The 22,897-nt window shown below is 49.4% G+C and overlaps 1 protein-coding gene across 5 annotated transcripts in view; it reads left to right on the top strand.

The window, feature by feature from the left end:
- The first annotated feature begins 16,175 nt into the window (after window positions 1-16,175).
- MPPED2 (metallophosphoesterase domain containing 2) overlaps window positions 16,176-22,897 on the top strand; it is a 124,400-nt gene continuing 117,678 nt past the window's right edge. Inside the window, exons 1-2 of one of the 5 annotated variants that reach the window (XM_029582972.1) lie at window positions 16,176-16,459; window positions 21,937-22,172. In XM_029582972.1, coding sequence (XP_029438832.1) covers window positions 22,045-22,172 — 128 coding nt within the window. In that variant the 5' untranslated portion in view covers window positions 16,176-16,459; window positions 21,937-22,044. Of the gene's footprint in view, window positions 16,460-16,858; window positions 17,132-20,676; window positions 20,821-21,017; window positions 21,146-21,936; window positions 22,173-22,897 lie in introns of those variants that run through there. The other 4 variants (XM_029582976.1, XM_029582975.1, XM_029582973.1 and 1 more) reach the window with 4 other exon arrangements.

Genomic DNA, 22,897 nt, shown 5'->3' with positions numbered 1-22,897 from the left:
ATGGGGGAAACCACAAATCGTGGCTAATCCTAGCATCACTTCTGGTGGCCCGGGAAGTTTTGGGGGAGGGGCACGAAAACTCCTGGACTTCATTGTGGGGGGGCCCTGCTTTGCCTGACTTGCCCTGGGCCCCACAACTCCCTAGGCTCAGCCTTGCTGCCTGCTCTTTATTTATATGCCGTGGTATCTGAGAATCTAAGCGGTTTACATAAATGCATTCATAAAATGCAAGGCCACACTTCACCGATACAACAAAATAATCAAAATGAAGCTCCTATTCAGACCCATATAATATTGTCCAGCCACAACGACGAAAAAAATGCCTTTTTTTTTACTTTCACTGCCTCAAAGAAAGTGTCTTTTGAAATAAATATGTCTCTTTAAATGGGAAAGTAACAGAGAAACAACACCGGACACCTTAGTTTTGAGAGATCTTTTTTTCAGCTGTAAAAATAAACATTAAAAACATAGGCAGGTCATGCCTGGTTTGTGTTGGGAAGCTTGACTGCATCTGCCAGGGTTCTTGAGATGCCTGAATGGGAAACACATGAACACAAAACCTCTCTCAGTGAATCCCCTTGCAAAAATCTTCAGTGACTGCTAAAGTTTCCTCCCTACAAAGCTGCCCGAGGGAAGGATATGCAGGTTAAAAGGAGCCATATTCTCTCTGCGATTCATTTAACAGTGCCCTGTACTGCAGGGGTGGTTTTATAATGAGGCAGGGAGAGGCAGCTGCTTCAGATGGCAAGATTTTGAGGCAGCAAAATTTCCCCCGAAACCTTCCTGCCACAGCCACCTCACCCTTTTATTCGGGCAAACTCTGGCGGCAGGAAAACCTACAGTGCTGGTGGCATGGAGCAGAGACATGTTGATGGGGGTTTCCATTCCCCACTAGCAAAAGCAAGGTCCCGCGGTGGCACGGAATTGTGACGTGCTGGCAGGGTTCCCACTCCCCACCTGCAAAAGCACGAGCCAATGGCCAAAGAAGAGTCACTGAGGGGCCACCAGCATTTTCCTCATGGCCAGTGGCAGAAGAGGCCTTACTGAGCAGCCAGAGAAAAAGTCCAAAATGTGTGTGTGAAAAAGACTTGCCTTGAGAGAGTGAGTTGCCTGTGTGTGAGAGAGACTTTGTGTGTATGAGAGGGTGTGTATGAGAGGGAGGGTGGGAGTGTCTGTATGAAAGGGTGTGTGGGGATGAGTGTGTGTATGAGAGGGTGGTGGGAGTGTGTGAATGAGACGGTGGTGGGTATGTGTATATGTATGTGTATATATGAGAGGGTGCGCGTGTGTGTGTATGTATGTGTATATATGAGAGGGTGTGTGTGCATTTGTATAAATGAGAGGGTGTGTGTGTATGTGCATGTGTGAGAGTACCTGTATATATGTGTGTGTGTGAGAGAGGTTAACGTTTCTGCACCCTTTTCCAATCTACGACAATCTCAGGACTGGAAATCTAAAGTTCCCAGGGATGGAGAGTGGGAGATTATTTTTTATCTTGTTAGTTTTAATTATTGGATGTGATGTATCTGCTGTTTTGAAATATTTTATTAGTGTTTGGTAATATTTTAAACATTTTTATATGTGTTTTTAGTTGGCTGAATTTATCAGCAGGTTTGACATTCTTTTTATTGGTATGTTTAATGTTTTATATTTCTTGATTGTGTTTGCATTGCTTACAAAGTTTGGCTTCTTGTGATTTCCAGTTCAGTTTTTGTTTGCACGCTTCAATTTATATTTTATGATCTCTTTATTCTGTATTTGGTGAGCGTCTATTTGTGTTCTGCTTGTGTGTCTGAGGCTTTAGGTATCTGCTAGCATGTTGTTTCTGTGCAGGGATTTACAATAACCTGGCTTTAATCTGTTTTCTTAATAGGAGGTGCATTGGTGTTTAGGGCCTGATGTAATATTTGCAGTGTGGCTTTTGCATAGGTTGCGTGCTGGCAGTTATGATATGGAAGGCTTACTATACTGGAATTGTAGTTCAGTTTATTCCTGGCTTTCTGTGGGCCAGGTCCACCCCCAGTGCACTTTACCAAAGGCCTAATACCATATGGGATCCAGTAAACCGCCTTGATTGCTATGAGAAAGGTCATTTATTAAGTCTATTAAACTATTACTATTGAAAGTGTGGGGGTTTTTTTGCAGTTCATGCCTATGTAATAACTATGTTGTAAGTGATATTTTTACTGCAGAAGATTGTACTTTGAATGTCTATTTTCCATATGCAATCTGCCTTTTTAGGCTGGGGAAGTTAATACATCTTAAAATGGAAAAGAATGCGTAAGTTGTAATTATGTGGGGAGGGAAGGGAAGGGGGGAATGAAAGGCTGTAAGCTTTGTCTGGGGCATCTAATACCCTCGCATCAGCCCTAAGAGACACAGACTCCCACCATTCACCTACCTCTCACACCCCCCAGGGGGCAGATTCTGGAGGGTGGGAGGCAGGCAGTAGGGAATGGAGGAGCCCTATTTCTACAGCCAGGAGGTCACCCCATTAAACATTTCTCTGGCGCCCCCTAGTGTGGGCATCGAAGACCGAGAACAAAAAAGTAACGGGCCCAAAAACTGAGTGGTTAGAGCAGTGGGCTGCAAACAAGGGAAGCCAGGGTTCAAATGTTATTGCCACTCCTTGAGATCTTGGGCAAGTCACTTGCCTTCCCCTCGCCCTGGCCCTCGGAGATTTCACCTGCACCGGGCCATGGGGGAGGGGGGCATTTCATCCTTCGCCTCAGGCTGCAGATTTCCTTGAGCTGCCCCTGCTGTGCTGCTACGTCTAACATGGCACATAACTTCTCGCAGTACTTCTGATCCCGCCGTGCTGCACTCCTTCTATGCAGTTAAAAATAACTGTGGCAAAAGTCATTACAGGACGGCTTCTTGAACATGCGCTTCCTATCTACAGATTGCTGAATCTTTGTTGTTCCGCTCCGCAACAGCAGCCGGCAGAACCGGCACCGTCTGCCTGCGTTAGGTGTGTAGCACTGGGGAGAAATCCCATCTCTGGCTCCCTCTGTTCCTTAGGTACAAAAGGCTATATAGACAGATCTAAAGGGAGCCAGTTCTGGATGCTTCTCCCCACATTGGGCGCCATAATGAGCACCGGCAAAGAACTGATTGCCTTTGAGACTTTGCACGAACCTTTACTCTGGTGCCACGTGGGAGTGAGTCTCAGACTTTTCCAGAATGATTTCTCTACTTCTGCTGGACTCCCTGTTTCTAAAGATACACACATGCAGTCTCCTTCTGCTCTGTTGCATAGTACATGTTCTAATTTTGACTTTTTCCATTGCCATTGACTTCAGCTATGGTCAGAGTCTGCTTTGGACAGAACAAAATGTTCGTACTAGACACATGGTCAGGTGTGGATGGTCCCCAGACTCAGTGTCAGTAGCAAGAGTTTTTCATTTGTATGTCAGGCATTCGGACTGAGCAATTTAGAAGACCCGAGGTCACAGTCTCCTTTCAGGGGGCTTCAGAAGAGAAGCATTTGCACTATTGCAGGATACAGAATTATCTCATACAGTCAATCCTGTTGGTATTTACTAAGCACCAGTACTATTTGTGCTCTGTTTCTCACATGCTAATAGTATTTCTCTTTCATTAGTTTTCAAGCACTCTATGGAGACACTAATTTAGCAGTTCCTCACAGTTCACTGCTTCAGTTTTCATATTTCTGTTTACACTAGACATTTTCATAATCAGTTTGCATGTGCCTCACAGAGACCTTATATGCTAATCCCGACCTCAGGGTTAGATTATGGCTAATGCTCGCAGAACCATGCAACATGAGAGAAAGGGGGTGCGAGGATCCTGCTTCTGGCAAACTTGTATCCGCCTTCTCTGCTCCTCAACCCAATCAGGATTTAAGCTATGAACTCAGCCAAAGAGTAAAGGTAAGTAATCATGTCAGAGTAATAGCAAGCACGAGCAACCAAATGTACTGTTCTAGTTTTCTCCATACCATGATGAAACATTGATAACATTCTGCCAGTTTGTTCTCCCACTTTACCTACTAGGCATGTGGATTGTGTTTAACCTGTTCGGCTATTTAACAATAATACATGTAGAAGTGCCTTTCTTTCAGGACACTGCCAACCTGTAATTACAGGGCTAAATCTACTTGATCTAGGATTGCCGACTGGCTCCAGATTTTCAGGACAGGTTGACCCAGTCCTGGTTTTACTCCCCTGCACGCAGGTACTTACAGTCTTGATTTTCTGGGGGAATGCAATAGGGAAATCGGAATAAGTCCCAGCATGCAGTGGGGTAAAACCAGGACTGGATCAACCTTCTCTGAAAATCTGGAGCCAGTTTGCAACCCTAACTGGATCACCCTAGCTTGCAGGACCTCCGTAGGCTGTGAATTATGATTTCATACTTCACCAATCAGGATGTTGCCTGTTGTAAAGGACCAATTGAGTGAGGAGATTCTGCTCACCAGGAATTTTGTGCCGGGAGAGCAGCATTTATACTGTTGAGGAAATGCTTATAGTATCAGAGTGGGGCTTGAGAATTGAGGGTTTTAATTGATTAGACATTGATTAGCTTGCATTCATTTTATAACAGGGCTATTTTATTGATCTTATTGTAATTGTTGTTTATTGGAAAGCTGTGTTTAAGCTTTGCCGTAAACTTTTCCTGTGCCTGGTTGTAATGAAAAAACTTTCTTGAAAAGAAAAATTGAGCATGGTGAATGGTGGTGATGCGCATGGAGAATAGGTAGCATGAGAGCAAGAGACCAGATCTGTGGAGAATGAGGAAAAAAAAAATCTCTTTGCCATTCCCAGCCGGTGAAGAGAGGGAAAAGCCCTGCCAGCCAGGGACAGCGAGAGAGAGGATTTTCCTTCTGTTGTTTGGGAGTTGAGAAAGCCTGAGCAACAAAGTGCTGGGGTGAGAATCTGCGCTAGTCACTCAATCTCTTTCTAGACATTAAGAAATTGCGCGCTGGTTTTCAGTGCACATTTTCAATGCCCAGATTTTTTTTTTTTAACTACCTGATGCAGTAAGCTAATGAAATCCAAATGAATTGAGAGTTTAAAAAAGTATGTTTAGAATAAAATGTGCATTTGGCACAGGTCAAACACACATTTTAACTCAGGAAGAAGGGGGCAGGGAGGCATCCCTGACAGGCCATAGGTGATGGTAGCTGCTGCCACTTAGATAAAAACTGATTTATCCAGCCAGATAGCCTAATACGCACTGACTTATCTGGCTAGCTGGCAGCTCTTACCCTCTGCAACTTACCCGAATAAGTGCTGACTTATCTGGCTAAGTGCTGGCAGCCACTACTTAAGCCAGAGAAGTACAGACTTATCTCTGTAAGTCATGGCAGCTGCTGCCACTTGCCTGCATAAGGCAGTATTTATCCGCAAACATTTTCAAAACTTTTTAAAAACATTTTTTGCCCTGTTTTAGGGATTTTAAGGGCCAGTGCAGTAGCGCTGGAAGTTTAACCCCAGCTCTGACCCAGAGTTAAGCTTCCAGCACTAAAAAATGATTTACTGGCCAGATGCAGTCTCTCTGCATTGGGAGGTGCTGCTTAATGCCCTCATTTGCATGAGATTTCCTTGCAAGGGTGCTAAGCAGTACTCCTGCTTAGAAATGCGCATTTTCTGCTGGCAAAGCTCCTTGCTGCCAATTTCTAAAAAGGCTCCAGGGGTGTCCCTAGTAATTGCAGACTGGTGAGCCTGACGTTGGTGCTGGTGGAAGGTATTGCTAAAAAAAGCAATTATTAAACATAAGGATAAACCTGGTTTAACGGGGAAGAGCCTGGACAGATTTAGCAAAGGGAGGTTGTGCCTTACTAATGTCCTAGAATTATTTGAAGGTGTGAACAAGCATGTGGACAAAACTTAGCCAGTCGACATAGTATATTTAGACTTATGTGCAACTCCTTGGAGAACTAAAAAAAAAGTCATGGGATAGGAGGCAAGATCTTACTGTGGATGAAAGATGAGAGCAGAACTGTGTGGTCAGTTTTCCCAAAGAAAGAGGGAAACAGTGGAAAACCTGAGGGATCTGTACAGGGACCAGTGTTTAACTTATTCATTAATGATCTGGAATAAGTGTCAGTGAGGTGGTCAAATTTGCAGAATCCTCAAAAACATTCAAACTATTTTAAACAAAAGCAGGCTGTGAGGATCTGTAGAAGGAAGAGGATCATACTTGAGGAGTGGGCATCTAAATGACAGATGAGATTTAATGTGGACAAGTGCAAAGTGATGCACATAGAGAAAAATAATCCTAATAGGTTTACAGTGCTTTCAGTATTATTTATTTATTTTAAAACATTTCTGGGCCACCTGTAATGGTTTGAGACAGATCAGCCCTTAAATGACATCAACTAATGCCAATTCAGACATGTCTTCAGCGTTTTTTTAAACAAGTTTAAGGCACGCCATCAGTCGCAGTGGCACAGGTGACATTTTCCTCAGAATAGAGGCCACTATGGAAAATGGTGGCTCTCGTGTTTCACGGAGGCGTCCTCTTTGAGATGATCTTAAAGCTCTAGAGGGGTTATACGTGTGTAACCTGCAATCATCATCCAGGAAAAGGGATCTCGGAGTCATTGTGGAAAACACATTGCAATGCTCAGATCAGCGTGTCTTGGTGGTCAAAAAAGCAAACAGAACGCTAGAAATGATCCCAGAAGAAATGGAAAATTAAAATGGAGCACATCATATTGTCTCATAGGTTATGGTGCGACCGCTCCTTGAATACTGCGTTCAGCTCTGGTTGCCCCTCCTAGCAAACCAGAAAAGGTACAGAAAGGCAACAAAAATGATAAAAGGGCATGGACCGGCTCCCTTATTATGAAAGGCTTAGCAGGCTGGAGAAAAAGACGACTGAAAGGGGATATGATAGAAGTTTTTTAAACCATGAGTGGGGTGGAGCAGATAAATAGTAAATGGTTATTTACTCTTTCTGACAGCTCAAGAACTAGGGGGGCACGCCATGATCAAATGGATAGTAGATATAAAAGAAATGGGAGGAAATATTATTTTCCTGCAACGCACAATTAAGCTATGGAATTTGTTGCCGGAGATCGAGGTCAAGGCATCTAGCAATAGTTGAGTTTTAAAAAAAAGGGTCTGGACAAATTCCTGGAAGAAAAATCCATAAACAATGATTAGCCAGGTAGACCTGGTAAAGCCACTGCTTATCCCCTGGGAGTGGGCAACAAGAAATGGCTTTGCTCCTTGTGGGTCTGCCGAGTTGGAGACAAGACGCTGGGTTCGAGGAGTACCTCTTAGTCATGTGATGAGTTCCATCCGGCATCTCTCATGCTCTCCTTTCCCATGGTGTGCAATTGACTATAACCTAATATACAACCAAATACAATTTTTATGTATTTCTTCAATTGCAGCGCTCTGTCCCCAAACATTTAGCAATCACAGGGCGATGACATAATTTGCTCAGTGTCGCACAGTGAATGGAAGCAGGGTCTCCTGGTCTTATAGCGACCGCGCTGTCCTGCTTGGCTCACACCTGCAAAGGTTCTAGAATAGCAAGGTACAAAGCAATGCCCACAATGCCACGTGATGTGTTGTTCTTCCGTTACGGAGCCACAAATGGGTTGGTTTTTTTTTTCATTGTAATATACAGCAAATGGTACAGTCTAATGGTTACTGAAGAATTTCTGTGACTGTCAAGGGCTAATACTTACATATGAAAAAACAGCCTCACATTAGCAGATGTCAAGTATGCGGTATTCAGTGGGATGGGACTGTAGAGACTAAGAAACAAAGGACAAATTACACAGCCTGCAGGAACAATGCAAACCAAGGGTATAAAATACTTCTGTTCCTAGCCCTGAATTGGAGCACCTGTGAATGTGACAACCAGAGTTAATAGTCCATGGTCGGAGCCCAACAGATTATAGTAATATTGGCAGAAAGAAAGGACATAATAATGCTTTCCTCACATCTCAGTTGTCAGAGTCTATGTCCTCCATGCTCTGAGCAGGGCCGGTCATGTTTGCTTTTTTAAGGGAAATATTTTGCACTGCAGTGGTTCCTCCAGGAAACAGAAAACATTTGGGGGCTACATTTTTCAAAGCTTGTTACCTGAGTTAAAGTCTCCCATGCGCATGGCAGTCTTATGGTGGAAAGCAGATTTTCACTCACCTGAAAGTGTTCTTTGTACTTTCATAATGTGTACAAACTTGGCTGCATAAAACAGAGGCATTCGGGGCAGGGAGAAATAATTCGATTTACACCTTTTAACTTACATTTTGAAAAGATGCCTGCAGAATCAGCATGCACTGACATTTCCTCCCCAATTTGCATGGAATGGAAATATACATATAGATATACAGAGATATATATAAACAGCCACATACATTAAATTTAGGAAGCTATCTAGTCTGAACACGGCTTTATTATGTGCAATGTATTAAAAAGTACACATTTCATTGTGACTTATTGAATGTATCCCATAATGTTTAGTTTTAAGCTGCTAGGGAACATACCCAGAGAATTTATTTTAGGGGTTGGGAAACCTACATTCAGGATTGCAAAATGGCCGGCTTTTCAGGATATCCCTAATGAATATGCCGGAGAGAGATTTGCATGCACAGTGCCCCAGTTGTGTGTATATCCGTGCTGAATTAAACTTTCCAAAATGTAGGAAGGTGATAGAAATGTGGCTTTTTGGTCAAGGTTTTGTTTAAGATTGTGAACTTGCAGTGCAGATTTATGCTGTCCTGGTTAGCCGGCTTATGTTTTCTTGTCTTCATTGGTTTTATTATACGTGTGATTGTAATCTGTTGATTTTTTTTCAATTATGTGTGGTATTTTTATTGTAACACTGCTTGGAGAACGTTTACAGGTGAGATATTAGATTTTAATTATTAATAATAATAATAATAATAATAAATCTATCTTGTGCATGTTCATTTGGGGTTTGCAGCCCTTGAGGACCAGAGGCTCTCCCCGCTGAGACTTATGCTTGTAATCAGCTCTCACTAACCAAGAGGCCTGTTCTGCAATTTAACTGCTGCAGAGTCAGATTTCCACTTTTGTTTTCATTTTACAGTTTATTTGACACTGTCGTCACATTCTGTGGTACTTGGACTGCATTTTATATCTTTCAAGACAAAATCAAATCCATGGACAGTTGTGCTTTTTGTTTTCGCTGTTGAAGACTTTATGATACCTGAGGCAAGCTGAATACTTCAAGTCAGTGGGGAAAGGAATGGCGCAGAACTATTGCAGAACTCGCAGTAAATAAAGTACCGTCTGGGAAATGACATTCCGTCCGTGGACGCCTCCTTTGATCTGCTGGTGTGGGACAGGACTGCAGCCTACAGGAAAACTGAAGTAAAGATTACCGAATGCAGCACTGGGATCTAAGCAACCTGGGAATAATTTAATATTCTACAGCAAGACCTCCTTTCTAGAAAAGTCCTTTCTAGAAAAGTATAGCCATGGAAGAAGGGCGCATGGAAGAAACAGAACCTGCCTAAAGACTTAAATGCTGATCCAGTCAAGCCACTTACAAGATATGGACTGAGAGTTCATTTCCCTTCTGTTTTATAAGTTTTGTATCCCAGTCAGACAGGAGGTCACAGAATTTCTATGATTCTAATTGGGAAGCAGAAGTTAATGGGTGTGTGTGGGTGTGTGAATGGGTGTGTGTTTGTGTGTGTGTGTCACCAAAGCATTGCTTTCTCTTTGGTTTCTCTGGTAGATGAGGTGACAGGTGGTAGGAGCGTAGTGCTGCATCTGACCCTCCGCCAGTGGGTGGTAGGAAGCGTAGTGCTGCATCTGACCCTCCGCCAGTGGGGTGGTAGGAAGCGTAGTGCTGCATCTGACCCTCCGCCAGTGGGTGGTAGGAGCGTAGTGCTGCATCTGACCCTCCGCCAGTGGGTGGTAGGAAGCGTAGTGCTGCATCTGACCCTCCGCCAGTGGGTGGTAGGAAGCGTAGTGCTGCATCTGACCCTCCGCCAGTGGGTGGTAGGAAGCGTAGTGCTGCATCTGACCCTCCGCCAGTGGGTGGTAGGAAGCGTAGTGCTGCATCTGACCCTCCGCCAGTGGGTGGTAGGAAGCGTAGTGCTGCATCTGACCCTCCGCCAGTGGGTGGTAGGAAGCGTAGTGCTGCATCTGACCCTCCGCCAGTGGGTGGTAGGAAGCGTAGTGCTGCATCTGACCCTCCGCCAGTGGGTGGTAGGAAGCGTAGTGCTGCATCTGACCCTCCGCCAGTGGGTGGTAGGAAGCGTAGTGCTGCATCTGACCCTCCGCCAGTGGGTGGTGTCTTTCTGCTGCCAGTTCTGTCCTGGGAGAATGCTGGGGAAACCAGGCCTGTAGGACCAGGAAGATGTCTTGAGATGCAAGGTCTGAAGGAAGAGGGACGTTACTACCGTCTTCCTGAGAGAGCCTTCTCCAGGGTTTCTTTGAGGGGGGGAGGTCCCACAGAGCTGCTGCTTAAAGGAAAGCCTCAGCCCAGAGCTATCTGAAGGGTATTAGGAGCAGTTCCAGTTTGCAGGTTCCACTGGGGCAGCGCCAAAGGGGAAGGGTTCCTTGTGAGGATTCTGTTGGGCTCTGCCTGGGCAACTTTGCAGCTTATTTCCTACTCAGGAGGTGGTTACACTTCCCTCTGCCAGGATTTCCTGTCTGTATGTTAATTAATGCCCTTAAACAGTCCTGTGCTCTGCAAAACTTGGAGATGTGCATAGGAACAAAGGATTTGCAGGACAGAGTCAAATACCCTCCCCCCCCTGAGCTGGCCTAAACATCTTGCTGTCAGCGTGAGAGAAAAAGCCAGTGGCTGAATGTCTCCAAGTGCCTGACAACACGCCCACACCGTCACCTGCAGTAGTACATCATGGGGCTCAGAGCTGCACCATGCTTTACCAAGAACAGAAGCCACGTCACGGGGGATACATGCTGAGCATTTGGAACAATATAGATCCACCAACTCGCCCAATAGTAAATCAACATGGAACCCGTCTGGTGTAGGTGAAACCACAATAGTGAGCATCTCAGCACATACAGTGCATGCATCAGTCAGTGATCCTACAGTTATGCCTGTAAGTTATAAACTGTGCAGCGGGAGCCGCACGCCTTGAGGATATGTGCGTATGTTTCAGTTCACGCACATTTTTTTTAATGTAGGGATCTGCATAGCCCATACACTTGTATTATAGGTGCATATATTTTACACATTAAATAATTATAATATGTGTGTAATAGCCCTCAGTTTATGCGCAGAGGCAGGTATAAAGTTGGCTGATGTAGGCACAAAAAGGTGAATTTTAAAAGCCCTGTGGTGCGGCAAAGCTGGGAAATATGTGCGTGTCTCAGGCCGGTGCGCGCCCTGAGGATTTTAAGAAGTGCATATGTCCCGGTACTCGCAGAAACCAACATGCTTAAAAAGGGGCAGGGTGTGACTGGGATCTGGGCGGAGCATGGTGGCACATGGGCATTCTGGGAAGGTTATTTGAAACGTGCATGTAAGCATTTACACGCGCGTCCCCTATCGTGTAACTTTACTTCTGCTACAGTTGTCATGTGAGTTTTAAAATAAAAAAATGAGGACTAAGCAGCAGGGTTTGAAGGGTTGGGGGTAAAAGGGAGGAAGGTTATTTAGGGGGATTAGGAAGTGGCGAGCCTTTACCTGGGAAAAACTGGGAATGGACTGGGGAAACTGGTAATTGCGTTGGCATGCGTATCAAAATCCCTCAGCATTTGCACGCAAAAGCGGCATCCATATAAAATTGCATGGACATGTACGCAGGTAGAGCCAATTTTATATCAAACGCATATATATGCGGGTATACTATAAAATGGCTGCGCCCATTTGCGTCCGCATGGCTGTTTAAAAGTTACCGTCGTAAATTGTAAATCCTTTGGGGATAGGGAAATACCTGAATGTAATCCACTTTGAAGTGTTGGAAAGCAGAATATAAATCAAATGGATAAATAAATGCCTCACTTTTTTGAAAGTATTTATGGTTATTTTATTTTGTTTTTGCTTTGTTGTATTGTCTAGAATTTCCTGTCTGTATGTACCTCGCCTTGAACTGTGGACTGAGCAAGTCACATTTTTTAAACAAATAAAAAAAAAATACTTCCAAGTACCAGTTTGCTGAGAACTCCACCAGTTCACCCACACCCTCCACCGTTTGCTCCAGATACCCCCACCCAAAAACTGCAGACAAAGAAGAAGTCAGATTTAATATCCAGGTGCCAAAGCTTGCACCCATGTTTGTTGATGCATACATGTATTCCAGTTACAAAATACATAAATATGTGCGCACTTCCAAACCCCATGCCAGGACGCCCTGGAAACCCCCTCTTTGTGCACGCCCATGTTTCTGCATGGCAGTGTATTCGCGCCCTTCTGAACATAAGAACATAAGAACATGCCATACTGGGTCAGACCAAGGGTCCATCAAGCCCAGCATCCTGTTTCCAACAGTGGCCAATCCAAGTCACAAGTACCTGGCAAGTACCCAAAAGCTAAGTCTATTCCATGTAACCATTGCTAATGGCAGTGGCTATTCTCTAAGTGAACTTAATAGCAGGTAATGGACTTCTCCTCCAAGAACTTAGCCAATCCTTTTTTAAACACAGCTATACTAACTGCACGAACCACATCCGCTGGCAACAAATTCCAGAGTTTAATTGTGCGTTGAGTAAAAAAGAACTTTCTCCGATTAGTTTTAAATGTGCCCCATGCTAACTTCATGGAGTGCCCCCTAGTCTTTCTACTATCCGAAAGAGTAAATAACCAATTCACATCTACCCGTTCTAGACCTCTCAAAATTCAGTTACCATGCACAGAGGCCTCCTAAACACAATTTTACTTGCAAAATCCCAGGGTACATCTGAAAATGTCCCCTTAAAGTCCTTTGTTAGGCCCCTTTGGCCGAAACAAGTCAGAGGTCAACTCCTCAGGGTTCTCAAGACTTTTGAAGGAGTTTGCCATGTGCACCTGAGGAAGGGAAATGTTAATCCAGAAACCTAGTCAAGAAATGGCCAATAGAATGGCAAAATGTTTTCCTATTAAAACCTATGGATCTAGAGCAAAATGGAAGAAAAATAAAACAAAATAGAAAATAAAGCAGACATTCATCAACCTGTGAATCCAACAGAATTTCAGCTTGCCCAGCGTCAGTGGCTTCCACCTGTAAACCTGGAATTCCTGTGCATTGTGACCAAAAAGCTCTTCCATGATCTATGTCACTTTCATTCTGCCCCAGGGGCGGAACTAACCCTAGAGGAGTGTGGGGCCTGGGGCAAGTGTGTGTGTGTGTGTGTGTTTGTACACACTATACCTGCTGGTCCCCCACAGATGTCCCTGCCCCTGGACCCCAACCGCTCCCACCTCACTGGCAACCCTGAGGAAAAGGGGTGTGGTTAGACTTGGGGGCGGGGCTATCATGGCCTCTCAAAATTCTGATTGCTCCTCCTCTCCTCGAGGTCGACCCCGCCCAGGGGTGTAAGTGGCGAGACCAAACTTAAACCAATTTATAACTTGTTTTACAATCAGAGGGAGTATATATATATATTTTTTTTTTAGGAAAGATGCGTCATACAGATTGCTCTGCAATTCTTTTCTTGCTTGTTAGTTTCCTTTCCAGTCTTCAGGAGACATTCAGTCTTCTCTTGCTCCCTTTTGGTGTCTTTTAAAGCAGGATTTTGCTTTTTGCTGGGGACTGGAAGTAGGGAATGGGAAAGCAAACGGAGTCCAGGCTTGCAGGCTGCTGAGTTTCCTCAGTTACTCCCGCAATGCATAGGAAGAGACTTTGCAGTGAGGCCCCGGGGCGGACATCACCTGTAAAGCAGGGGAGGTAGCCCCACCGGGTCCCAGCCTGCGGCAGCAGGAGTTCGCACTCCATATCTTACCTAACGGGGACAGGAGGGGGGAACACGTGTAAGAAAGAAAGAAATGTGAGAAGCCGGAGCAACACTGCTCCACACCTCACATCTTAGGCACTGCTTCCACAACAGCCTGAAGGGAAGGGAGCCTGGTGAGCACATGGGACCTGGGGATGCCACCCTCAGGGAGCACTGCCAGAAGGCCAGATCACCTCATTAGTCCTTATTCTGCGGGAAGGGAGTGTCCACTAGGGGGCGTGCAGGCCCAGTTATTTTTTTGATTTGTTTTTTTTTTTCTTTTTTAGTTTGTTTAATGTTTTTTTTTTTTGTTCACTGCATTACCTGAAACAAAAAATAATAAAAAACATTTATTTAAAAAAACAACCCCAAAACAATAAAAAAATGAAATAGGCTCCCAACCCTTCTCCTGCCCCTGAGCCCTGCTGGACCTTCCTCCCGGCTGAGCCCCCACCTATTTATTTTATATTTAGCTCCCACCTTTTCAGTGCTAGGTCAAGGGGAATTACATTCAGCTACTGTAGAGACATTTCCCCCTCGGAAGTGACTTGCCCAAGGTCACAAGAAGCATCCATGGGCCCTGAATCCTGGCTTCCCTGGTTCTCAGCCCTGCTGCCCTAATGGCTTAGGTTATTCCTCTGCTCCATTTACCCTTTCCGTGGAGGGAATGACCCAGAAAGCGCAGGAGCGATGTCCATTGTCCCCTCTGATTCTTTAAAAAAAAAAAAAAAAAATGGTGCTGGCTGCCTGGAGGATGGCACCAAAGTGATGGGCATGGCTCCTGCCCTGAGGCTGGGGGGGGGGGGGGGGGGTCCGGCCCGGCCCCCTGAGGCTTCCTTGAGAGGCAGAGAAAATGTCAGATACTTTTGTCCGAACCGTTTTTGGTTCGTCCCATTCGGCCTCATTTTTCCCATTCTGAACGCATTGTGTTTTAAATAAACGCACATGCCTAGTATCCGCCTAACTACAGAGGTCACTATTCAGCAGGGAAGACAATTTATCCGGCTGGGCGCATTGTCGGGGATATGCGGCAGAGGGCCGACGATTAAATGCTCTGCTGGACAAAGCCCGATGTAGCTGGGCAGGCTTGGCTGAATAAGAGTTAGCTGGATAATTTATCCCCAGCCTGAAATGCCCCAAACTTATCCGGCTAACTTTACTCCAGGTACATAGCTAGCTGGATAAGTCAGCCAGGTAACTTCCATTCAGTTTCTGTCTCTCTGTCTCTCTTTCCGTGCCCTTTGCCTGCACACTTGATTCCCACTGCTGACTCCACTGGCTGCTGCTCTCACTGTGTCTGTCTGTCTGCCTGCCTCTATCACCCAGTGTCTCTGCAGGCTTGATCCCAGTGGCCACCATTCTCTCCGTGGCTCGGTGTATGTGTCTATTTGTGTCTGTCTGTCTCGCTGTTTGTGTCTGTCTGTCTCTGATTTATTATATGCTTTGCTGCACTCTTGACTCTTTGCTGCTGACTCCAGTGGCCACCACTTCTCACTGTATCTCTCTCTCTGTGTCTCTGTCTTTGTCATGCCCGCTGTGGGTCTGTCTAAGTCGTTACCTTTGCCTGCTTGATCCCACTGCTAACTCAAGTGGTCGCTGCTCTCTCTCTCTCTCTGTCTGTCTCTCTTTCTCTGCATCTGTCTGTCTGTCTCTATGTTCCATGCCCTATGCTCTCCTGATCCTGCTGCTGTCTGTCTCTCTCCCCGTGTCCTGCCTTTTGCATGTTTGATCCTGCTGTCTGTCTGTCTCCCTCCCTCTGTCTGTCTGTGTCGTGCCCTTTGCCTGCTTGATCCCACTGCTAACTCAAGTGGTCGCTGCTCTCTCTCTCTGTCTCTGCATCTGTCTGTCTGTCTCTATGTTCCATGCCCTGTGCTCTCCTGATCCTGCTGCTGTCTGTCTCTCTCCCCGTGTCGTGCCTTTTGCATGTTTGATCCTGCTGTCTGTCTGTCTCCCTCCCTCTGTCTGTCTGGGTCGTGCCCTTTGCCTGCTTGATCCCACTGCTAACTCAAGTGGTCGCTGCTCTCTCTCTCTCTGTCTCTGCATCTGTCTGTCTGTCTGTCTCTATGTTCCATGCCCTGTGCTCTCCTGATCCTGCTGCTGTCTGTCTCTCTCCCCGTGTCGTGCCTTTTGCATGTTTGATCCTGCTGTCTGTCTGTCTCCCTCCCTCCCTCTGTCTGTCTGTGTCGTGCCCTTTGCCTGCTTGATCCCACTGCTAACTCAAGTGGTCGCTGCTCTCTCTGTCTCTGCATCTGTCTGTCTGTCTGTCTCTATGTTCCATGCCCTGTCTGTCTCTCTCTCGGTGTCGTGCCTTTTGCATGTTTGATCCTGCTGTCTGTCTGTCTCCCTCCCTCTGTCTGTCTGTGTCGTGCCCTTTGCACGTTTGATCCCGCTGCTGACCCCAGTGGCCGCCGCTCTCACTGCAGGCTGAGCTCGCTCAGATCGAGGCTGCTCTCCCCGTCCTCTCCTCCTCCTCCTCCTCGCTCCGTCGCTCGCGGCCGCCCGGGACCCGAGGGGTCGGAGGTTCTGCCCTGCCTGCACCGGAGCGGCGGCGGCGGCGGCGGCTGTCAGCCCCTCCCCCCCATGGATCGGCGGTGAGGAGCAGCCGGGACCGGAGCCAGGTAACGGCGGGCGGCGTCCGGGGTGAGCGGGGCAGGACCGGGCAGCGGGAGGACCGGTGGGGGGTGGAGGGGGAGGCTTCGGTGCCAGGCGGCCGCTCTCTCCCCCTCCCCCTCCCCCTCCTCCAACCCCACTCTCCCGGGGAGGGAGGGAGGCAGCGATCGGGGGCTCGGAGGGGGAGGGGGAGGGGGGGCAGGTCCGGGTCGGGGGTGCGGAGGTCGGAGCAGGCCGGGGCGCTTTGTGCTACCTGCGGAGGGGGAAATGCACGGTCCGGCCCTGCTCGCCCGGAGGGGGAGGCGGGGGAGAGGACAATGGGAGGGGAGGGGAGCCGGGCTGGCAGAGCCCGCGGGCATTGCGTTAAGCGATGCCAGCAGTGTCAGACGCAGGGAGCCCGCAGGGGTGGCAGCCGCAGCGGGCGAGCCAAGCGGTGCCATCCGTACCCCGGATCCCAAACTTGGGCAACCAGCAAGGCCACGGAGGGGCAGGAGGGCGCCCGCGGTCCTGGGGTGGAAGAGACGGGCGCTGCTGCCTTAGCTTTGCTGAAGTGACTCTGGGCATTGGGCTTTTCCTGAGGCTCTGACAGCTGGTCCCGGGGGGGGGGGAGGTCTCCTCGGAGAGGGTCCCTGCGCCGGGGAGCTTCCAAGCTGTGCCGGATTCTGGATTCGGGGGGCTGAGTAAGTGGATGGAGGGGATGCCCCCCCTTATATTTTTTTTCAGGCTTGTACTGTGGCAGCCCTAGAGGCACAGCCTTGCTGAGGGCAGCTGGGAGCTCTTGGCCACAAAGCGGGCAACACTGGAGGGTACGGCCCGGGCTTTCTTAGTGCCAAGCCCCGACTCCGAATAAATGAGAACTGAACCCCTGGTGGACCTTGCACGGGTGGGGAGCTCTAGGTCGGTTTGATTCAGCTCTGGAGAGAGCGCACACCTACCTTTTTATCCTCTCAGCCTTTCCAGTTTTGCTAAATGTTTGCTAATAATCCTTGTGAATCCGCGAAGCTCCCTCGGTCTCGCTGCTCCTTTATGGAGGCCGCGATGCCTCATTCGGAGCCTGAGGACCGGGTCTGCCGGAGTTTGGATCAAGTCTCTAGGGCACGGGCGGCTGCTGCCATCCCCACCTCAGTAAGAATGACAAAGAAAGAAACGCAGGGTTTCCAGAAGGCTAGGACCAGGACCCTTCTCCTGCGCGCTTGAATCACCTTAGTACATCCCGCGCGGAATTGCGCACTTCTAACAGGATGCGGGTGCTGGGGTCTGGAAGGAGGGCATTGCTTATCTTGCTGACTGTAAAGGCCAGGGCGGTAGATTTTATGTCAAGCCAGGCCTTGCTGGGTTATTGGGGAGAGGAATCTCGCTGCTTTTAGTGCTGTACTCAGAAACATTAAAACTATTTCTACCTGTATCATTGCCATAATTAGTTCAAATAAGGCTCTGGTTAGACGGCATGGGATGTGGCTGCCTCTGTAATTCCAGATGCAGTGCCAATGTCAAAAAGTCGAATAAGGGTTCATGGATTGAGAGATTTCCACCCCCTCCCGCTTTTACATTTCGGGGAAGAAGGCAGACAGGGGTGCTGTGGCCTTCCCTTGTTTGCATGGATTTCTTCCCTCAGTGGGTGAATGGTGTCCGAGTCCCATGCATGGATCACAGCCCCCCTCACACCTCTGAGCCTGCTCAAGACACACAGGGGGCATATGGGTCAGCTGAGGCTGCTTATGGGACGGCTGCATGCAAGAGGACCAGCGCCAGGCCAGGGGACGCAGCAGTTCCCCTTCCAGAACTTTCTGCCTCTGCCTGGCAAGTTTATTTTAATCAGGCTGTAGCTTTATGCAACCCCTGGGGCTAATCAGTTGGGGGGGGGGAAACCCGCAGGCTCTCCTCAGCAGGAAGGGCAGGGAGAAGGTGGTGTGAAGTGCAAGCAGGGAAGGAGCCAGGAATTTGGGGGAGAACATTAACACCTTATCGAGCTTGTTTCCATTTATGTGAAGGGTTGCAGTTTACTGTCAACAGATTTTATTTTTTTAAGCAACATTTCAGCCACAATGCTGAATGTTTGCATGGATGTGACTGTGCCGCCCCGGAGTATCTCATGGAAATGGGCATTTTCTTTTCCCTGGGGCCGATGCAATACGGCGCGCTGAGCCGAGCGCACTCTTAACGTGCGGTTGGACGCGGGTAGCGTAGGCGCTAATCAATCCCCCGATGCAATAAGGGGACTGGCGCATATTAAACGCGCATCCAACGCGGCGTGAATGTAACAGTGCAGGATATTAGGCGTTCACTCCCGATGCAAAAAGAAAAATGTGCGTCACGAAAACCGACGCCGGGTTTATCAGCGTCGGTTTTCGTGACCGGCGTATGGCAGTCACGAAAACCGTTTGGGTTTGCGTTAGCGCGTCCTTGCTAACGCGACCCCCTAATTTTAATATTGCACGGCACCGCCCCCTTTGGGGCGCCATGCGCGCGTTAAGAGAGCGGGCGCTGACTGTTCAGCGCCCGCTTTCTGCGCGACTTTATTGCATGGGCCCCAGAATGGGATGACTTTCAGGATCCGAGGTTTCTGAATAAATCCCAGGCCTAAAACAGAGAACCTGTGAACTACAAGCAGGCAAAGGCACCACTGGCAGTAGGGTGTTTGGTTCAGTAGAAATGAGCTGGAGGTGGCACCTTGGTACTGGGGTATTACCTACAACCTGGATTTGTTCTCCCTGGAAGTGATGGCATTTGGCAGTTATTAATTTTAAAGACTTCTTGTGAGTGGATGTGGTTAAGGCAGTTAGTGTAGCTGGGTTTAAAAAAGGATTGGATAAGTTCCTGGAAGAGAAGTCCATTACCTGCCATTAATCAATAATCAATAGGGAAATAGCCACTGCTTGTTGCCGGCATTAATAACATGGGATCTATTTAATGTTGGGGACTTGTGACTTGGATTGGCCGCTGTTGGAGGCAGGATGCTGGGCTTGATGGTCCCTCGGTCTGACCCAGTATGGCAGTTCCTATGTGTGAGAGTGGGGGGCTAAGGTCCCAGTTATGCAATGACTACCAAATCTGGCATTAATCCCAGTGGGAATCAATCCCCAGCCGGCAGGAGGCGGTTGCGAGGATGCAGTGGGGCTGCCCGGGGGTCTCCTCTAGCAGCACCGGTGGTGGCAGTGACTGGGAAGGAGCTGTGGGTGCAGATCGCCTCCCAGCAGAGGACTGGAGGGGGTGGAAGGGAGCAGCCGCGCCGGGGGGAAGGAGCTGTGGGTGCAGATCGCATCCCAGCAGAGGACTGGAGGGGGTGGAAGGGAGCAGCCGCGCCGGGGGGAAGGAGCTGTGGGAGCAGATCGCATCCCAGCAGAGGACTGGAGGGGGTGGAAGGGAGCAGCCGCGCCGGGGGGAAGGTGCTGTGGGTGCAGATCGCATCCCAGCAGAGGACTGGAGGGGGGTGGAAGGGAGCAGCCGCGCCGGGGGGAAGGAGCTGTGGGTGCAGATCGCCTCCCAGCAGAGGACTGGAGGGGGTGGAAGGGAGCAGCCGCGCCGGGGGGAAGGAGCTGTGGGTGCAGATCGCCTCCCAGCAGAGGACTGGAGGGGGTGGAAGGGAGCAGCCGCGCCGGGGGGAAGGAGCTGTGGGTGCAGATCGCCTCCCAGCAGAGGACTGGAGGGGGTGGAAGGGAGCAGCCGCGCCGGGGGGAAGGAGCTGTGGGTGCAGATCGCCTCCCAGCAGAGGACTGGAGGGGGTGGAAGGGAGCAGCCGCGCCGGGGGGAAGGAGCTGTGGGTGCAGATCGCCTCCCAGCAGAGGACTGGAGGGGGTGGAAGGGAGCAGCCGCGCCGGGGGGAAGGAGCTGTGGGTGCAGATCGCCTCCCAGCAGAGGACTGGAGGGGGGTGGAAGGGAGCAGCCCGCGCCGGGGGGGAAGGAGCTGTGGGTGCAGATCGCCTCGCAGCAGAGGACTGGAGGGGGTGGAAGGGAGCAGCCGCGCCGGGGGGAAGGTGCTGTGGGTGCAGATCGCCTCGCAGCAGAGGACTGGAGGGGGTGGAAGGGAGCAGCCGCGCCGGGGGGAAGGAGCTGTGGGTGCAGATCGCCTCCCAGCAGAGGACTGGAGGGGGTGGAAGGGAGCAGCCGCGCCGGGGGGAAGGAGCTGTGGGTGCAGATCGCCTCCCAGCAGAGGACTGGAGGGGGTGGAAGGGAGCAGCCGCGCCGGGGGGAAGGTGCTGGTCAGCCGGGGAACTGCAGGAGCTCGCGCTCTCCATTCCACTTACTTTGCAAACTGCAGCGCCTTTGGAGAGGTTTCAGTGGTGCTTTTCCTTTTTGAGCTGCAAAATGTCGTTGGGACCGGCAGATCGGTGACTTTTGCTGGCAGTGGTGGTGCCCAGTGGAGGGACAGGTACAGGAGGCTGGTGCTTTCCTAAGGAGAGCCGGCCAGGGGTAAATGCATGCCCGGCACTCTCGGCTCAGTGCATGCACCCGGGAGGGTGGTTTGCAGGGCAGGAAGACTTGACGGCAGCTTGCAAAACCCCTCTCGCCTCCCCTGGAGGGGGTGGAGAGCAGCCGATGTAGCCCGGCAGGCGGGGGGTGCAGGCTGAAATGGGCTCCGCTTTTGGCATCCCGAGCCCCGGGGGAAGTTGCTCTCTGGAGTCTCGTTTGGCCGATTCGGAGCAGCCGGAGCGCCGCTTCGCTTCGCTTCCAGGTGAAATCGGATCCGGGAGTCGGTAAGAGAGCCCCGGGGGGAGCTAAGCAGCTTCGTCCTGGCTTCCACTTCGCAGGGAGCTCCGGGTTTCCTGGGGCAGAAATCACTCCCGACTTTATGGGGTTTTGGTTTTTTTTTTTTTTATTAAAAGGACTGAGCTGCCTTTTCTTGAAACCTGGTTTGTCAGTGGAGGTCGGCAAACCGGTTTGAAAGCAGTGGGCACAGCCCTGCCCCCTCCTGTAGCCGCCCCCAGCCCAGGTCACTGGCTTTCTGCTTTGAGATGCAAAGCGTCTCTAGAAATGATCCCAGGGCTTTCCGGGGTCTCCAGCTCAGACTTTGATATTGGGAGAAGGCATGCGGTGTTTGGGGTGAGTGGGACGCGGGAATGATTCAATCCAAGCTCCCTCACATTGCAAAGCCGCCCAGCCCCTGACATCGGACTCACAAGTCCTGCCAACCTGTGAGCTGCAGTGTAATTGACTTTGTAAAACCAAGTTTTCCAATTATTGCCCACCCCAGCAAAAGCCTTTGACCCTTGTGCAACCAGTGATGGAGGTGAATGACAGACGAGTTGCTCTTTTCTCTCCTAATATCTGTAATTAGCCTGGGATGTGTGTTTAAAATTAAAGACGGCTTACAAACCTGGCTTTATCCCCACTGGCTCTCCGGCAGATTGTGTTCTCCCCTTATTGACTTATCTGGGATAGCGCGGAGAGGATGAGAGAGGCACGGCGGGGGCTTCCCCAGAAACGAGCCGAACCCACTAAATCTGTCTTCCTTTTTTTTTTTTCCTTCCCCCCTTCCTTCTCGCAGAAGTCCGGCGGGCCGATGCCCGGATCGAGCAGCTGACGGGAACACGATGCCCGCCCGGGTGCCCTGCCCTGGAAAGCTGTAGATCGCTCCTGCCCAGAAGGAGGAAGGATGGCTCATGGACTTCCCGCACAAGGCAAAGTTTCCGTAGCCGTGGATGAGTACAGCTCCAACCCCACCCAAGCTTTCACCCACTACAACATCAACCAGAGCCGCTTCCAGCCTCCGCATGTGCACATGTAAGTGACTCTCGCTGGGAGAGAGGGCGTTTCATTCACATCGACCATTCCTTCTGTGGCAACGGGAAGGTACAATTGGAAAATCAACTTTGCCCAAAAAAAAACCCAAACCAGATAAAGCTGCAATTTAGTTCTGTAAATTAGCCTTACCCCTGGAAAGGGCTTGTGAGGTTGTTGGGTGCTTGGACAAAGTGTGCGGTAATATTGTCCAGCTCTCCTGCCTGGGAGGTAGGTATTAGAGCTCCTATCACAGGCCCCCGCTATTTGCCTGCCTTGTTCTAAGCACAGAGATTATGGAGAAGATTGTTTGGTAAGACGGAGATCTACCTTCATATCCCCTTAATCAAAAGCCAGGTGCAGAGCTGCATCCCCGAGCACCCACAGGCTCTGGCGGGGGCTTTCCTTCTCCAGGAGCTGTCAGTCAGCAGCAGTCCTAGACTGCAGCTCATGTGCCAAGCAGAGCATCGGGCGCTCTCACTGGCACAGGATTTCCTGGAAGAGGTTTTGTATTTACCTTCCCAGCAGGGGATGGGGGGGACGGTGTGGGAGGGGGGAGGGGGGTGTGAGAGGAGGGCATCCCTCTCTGCTACTGAATCTCTTCTTAGGGCAGCATCCCGACAGCTGCAGTGGTTTCCTCCCCTTTACTTCCTTGCTGCACTGTTTGCATTGGTAGCTTTTTTTTTTTTTTTTTTTGCATGCATCTTTTTTTTAACAAAAGGGGTTCC

The sequence above is a fragment of the Rhinatrema bivittatum genome, chromosome 17, assembly GCF_901001135.1.
Source record: "Rhinatrema bivittatum chromosome 17, aRhiBiv1.1, whole genome shotgun sequence".
NCBI classification, from domain to species: domain Eukaryota; kingdom Metazoa; phylum Chordata; class Amphibia; order Gymnophiona; family Rhinatrematidae; genus Rhinatrema; species Rhinatrema bivittatum.
This window is presented reverse-complemented; position numbering and strand designations above follow the sequence as displayed.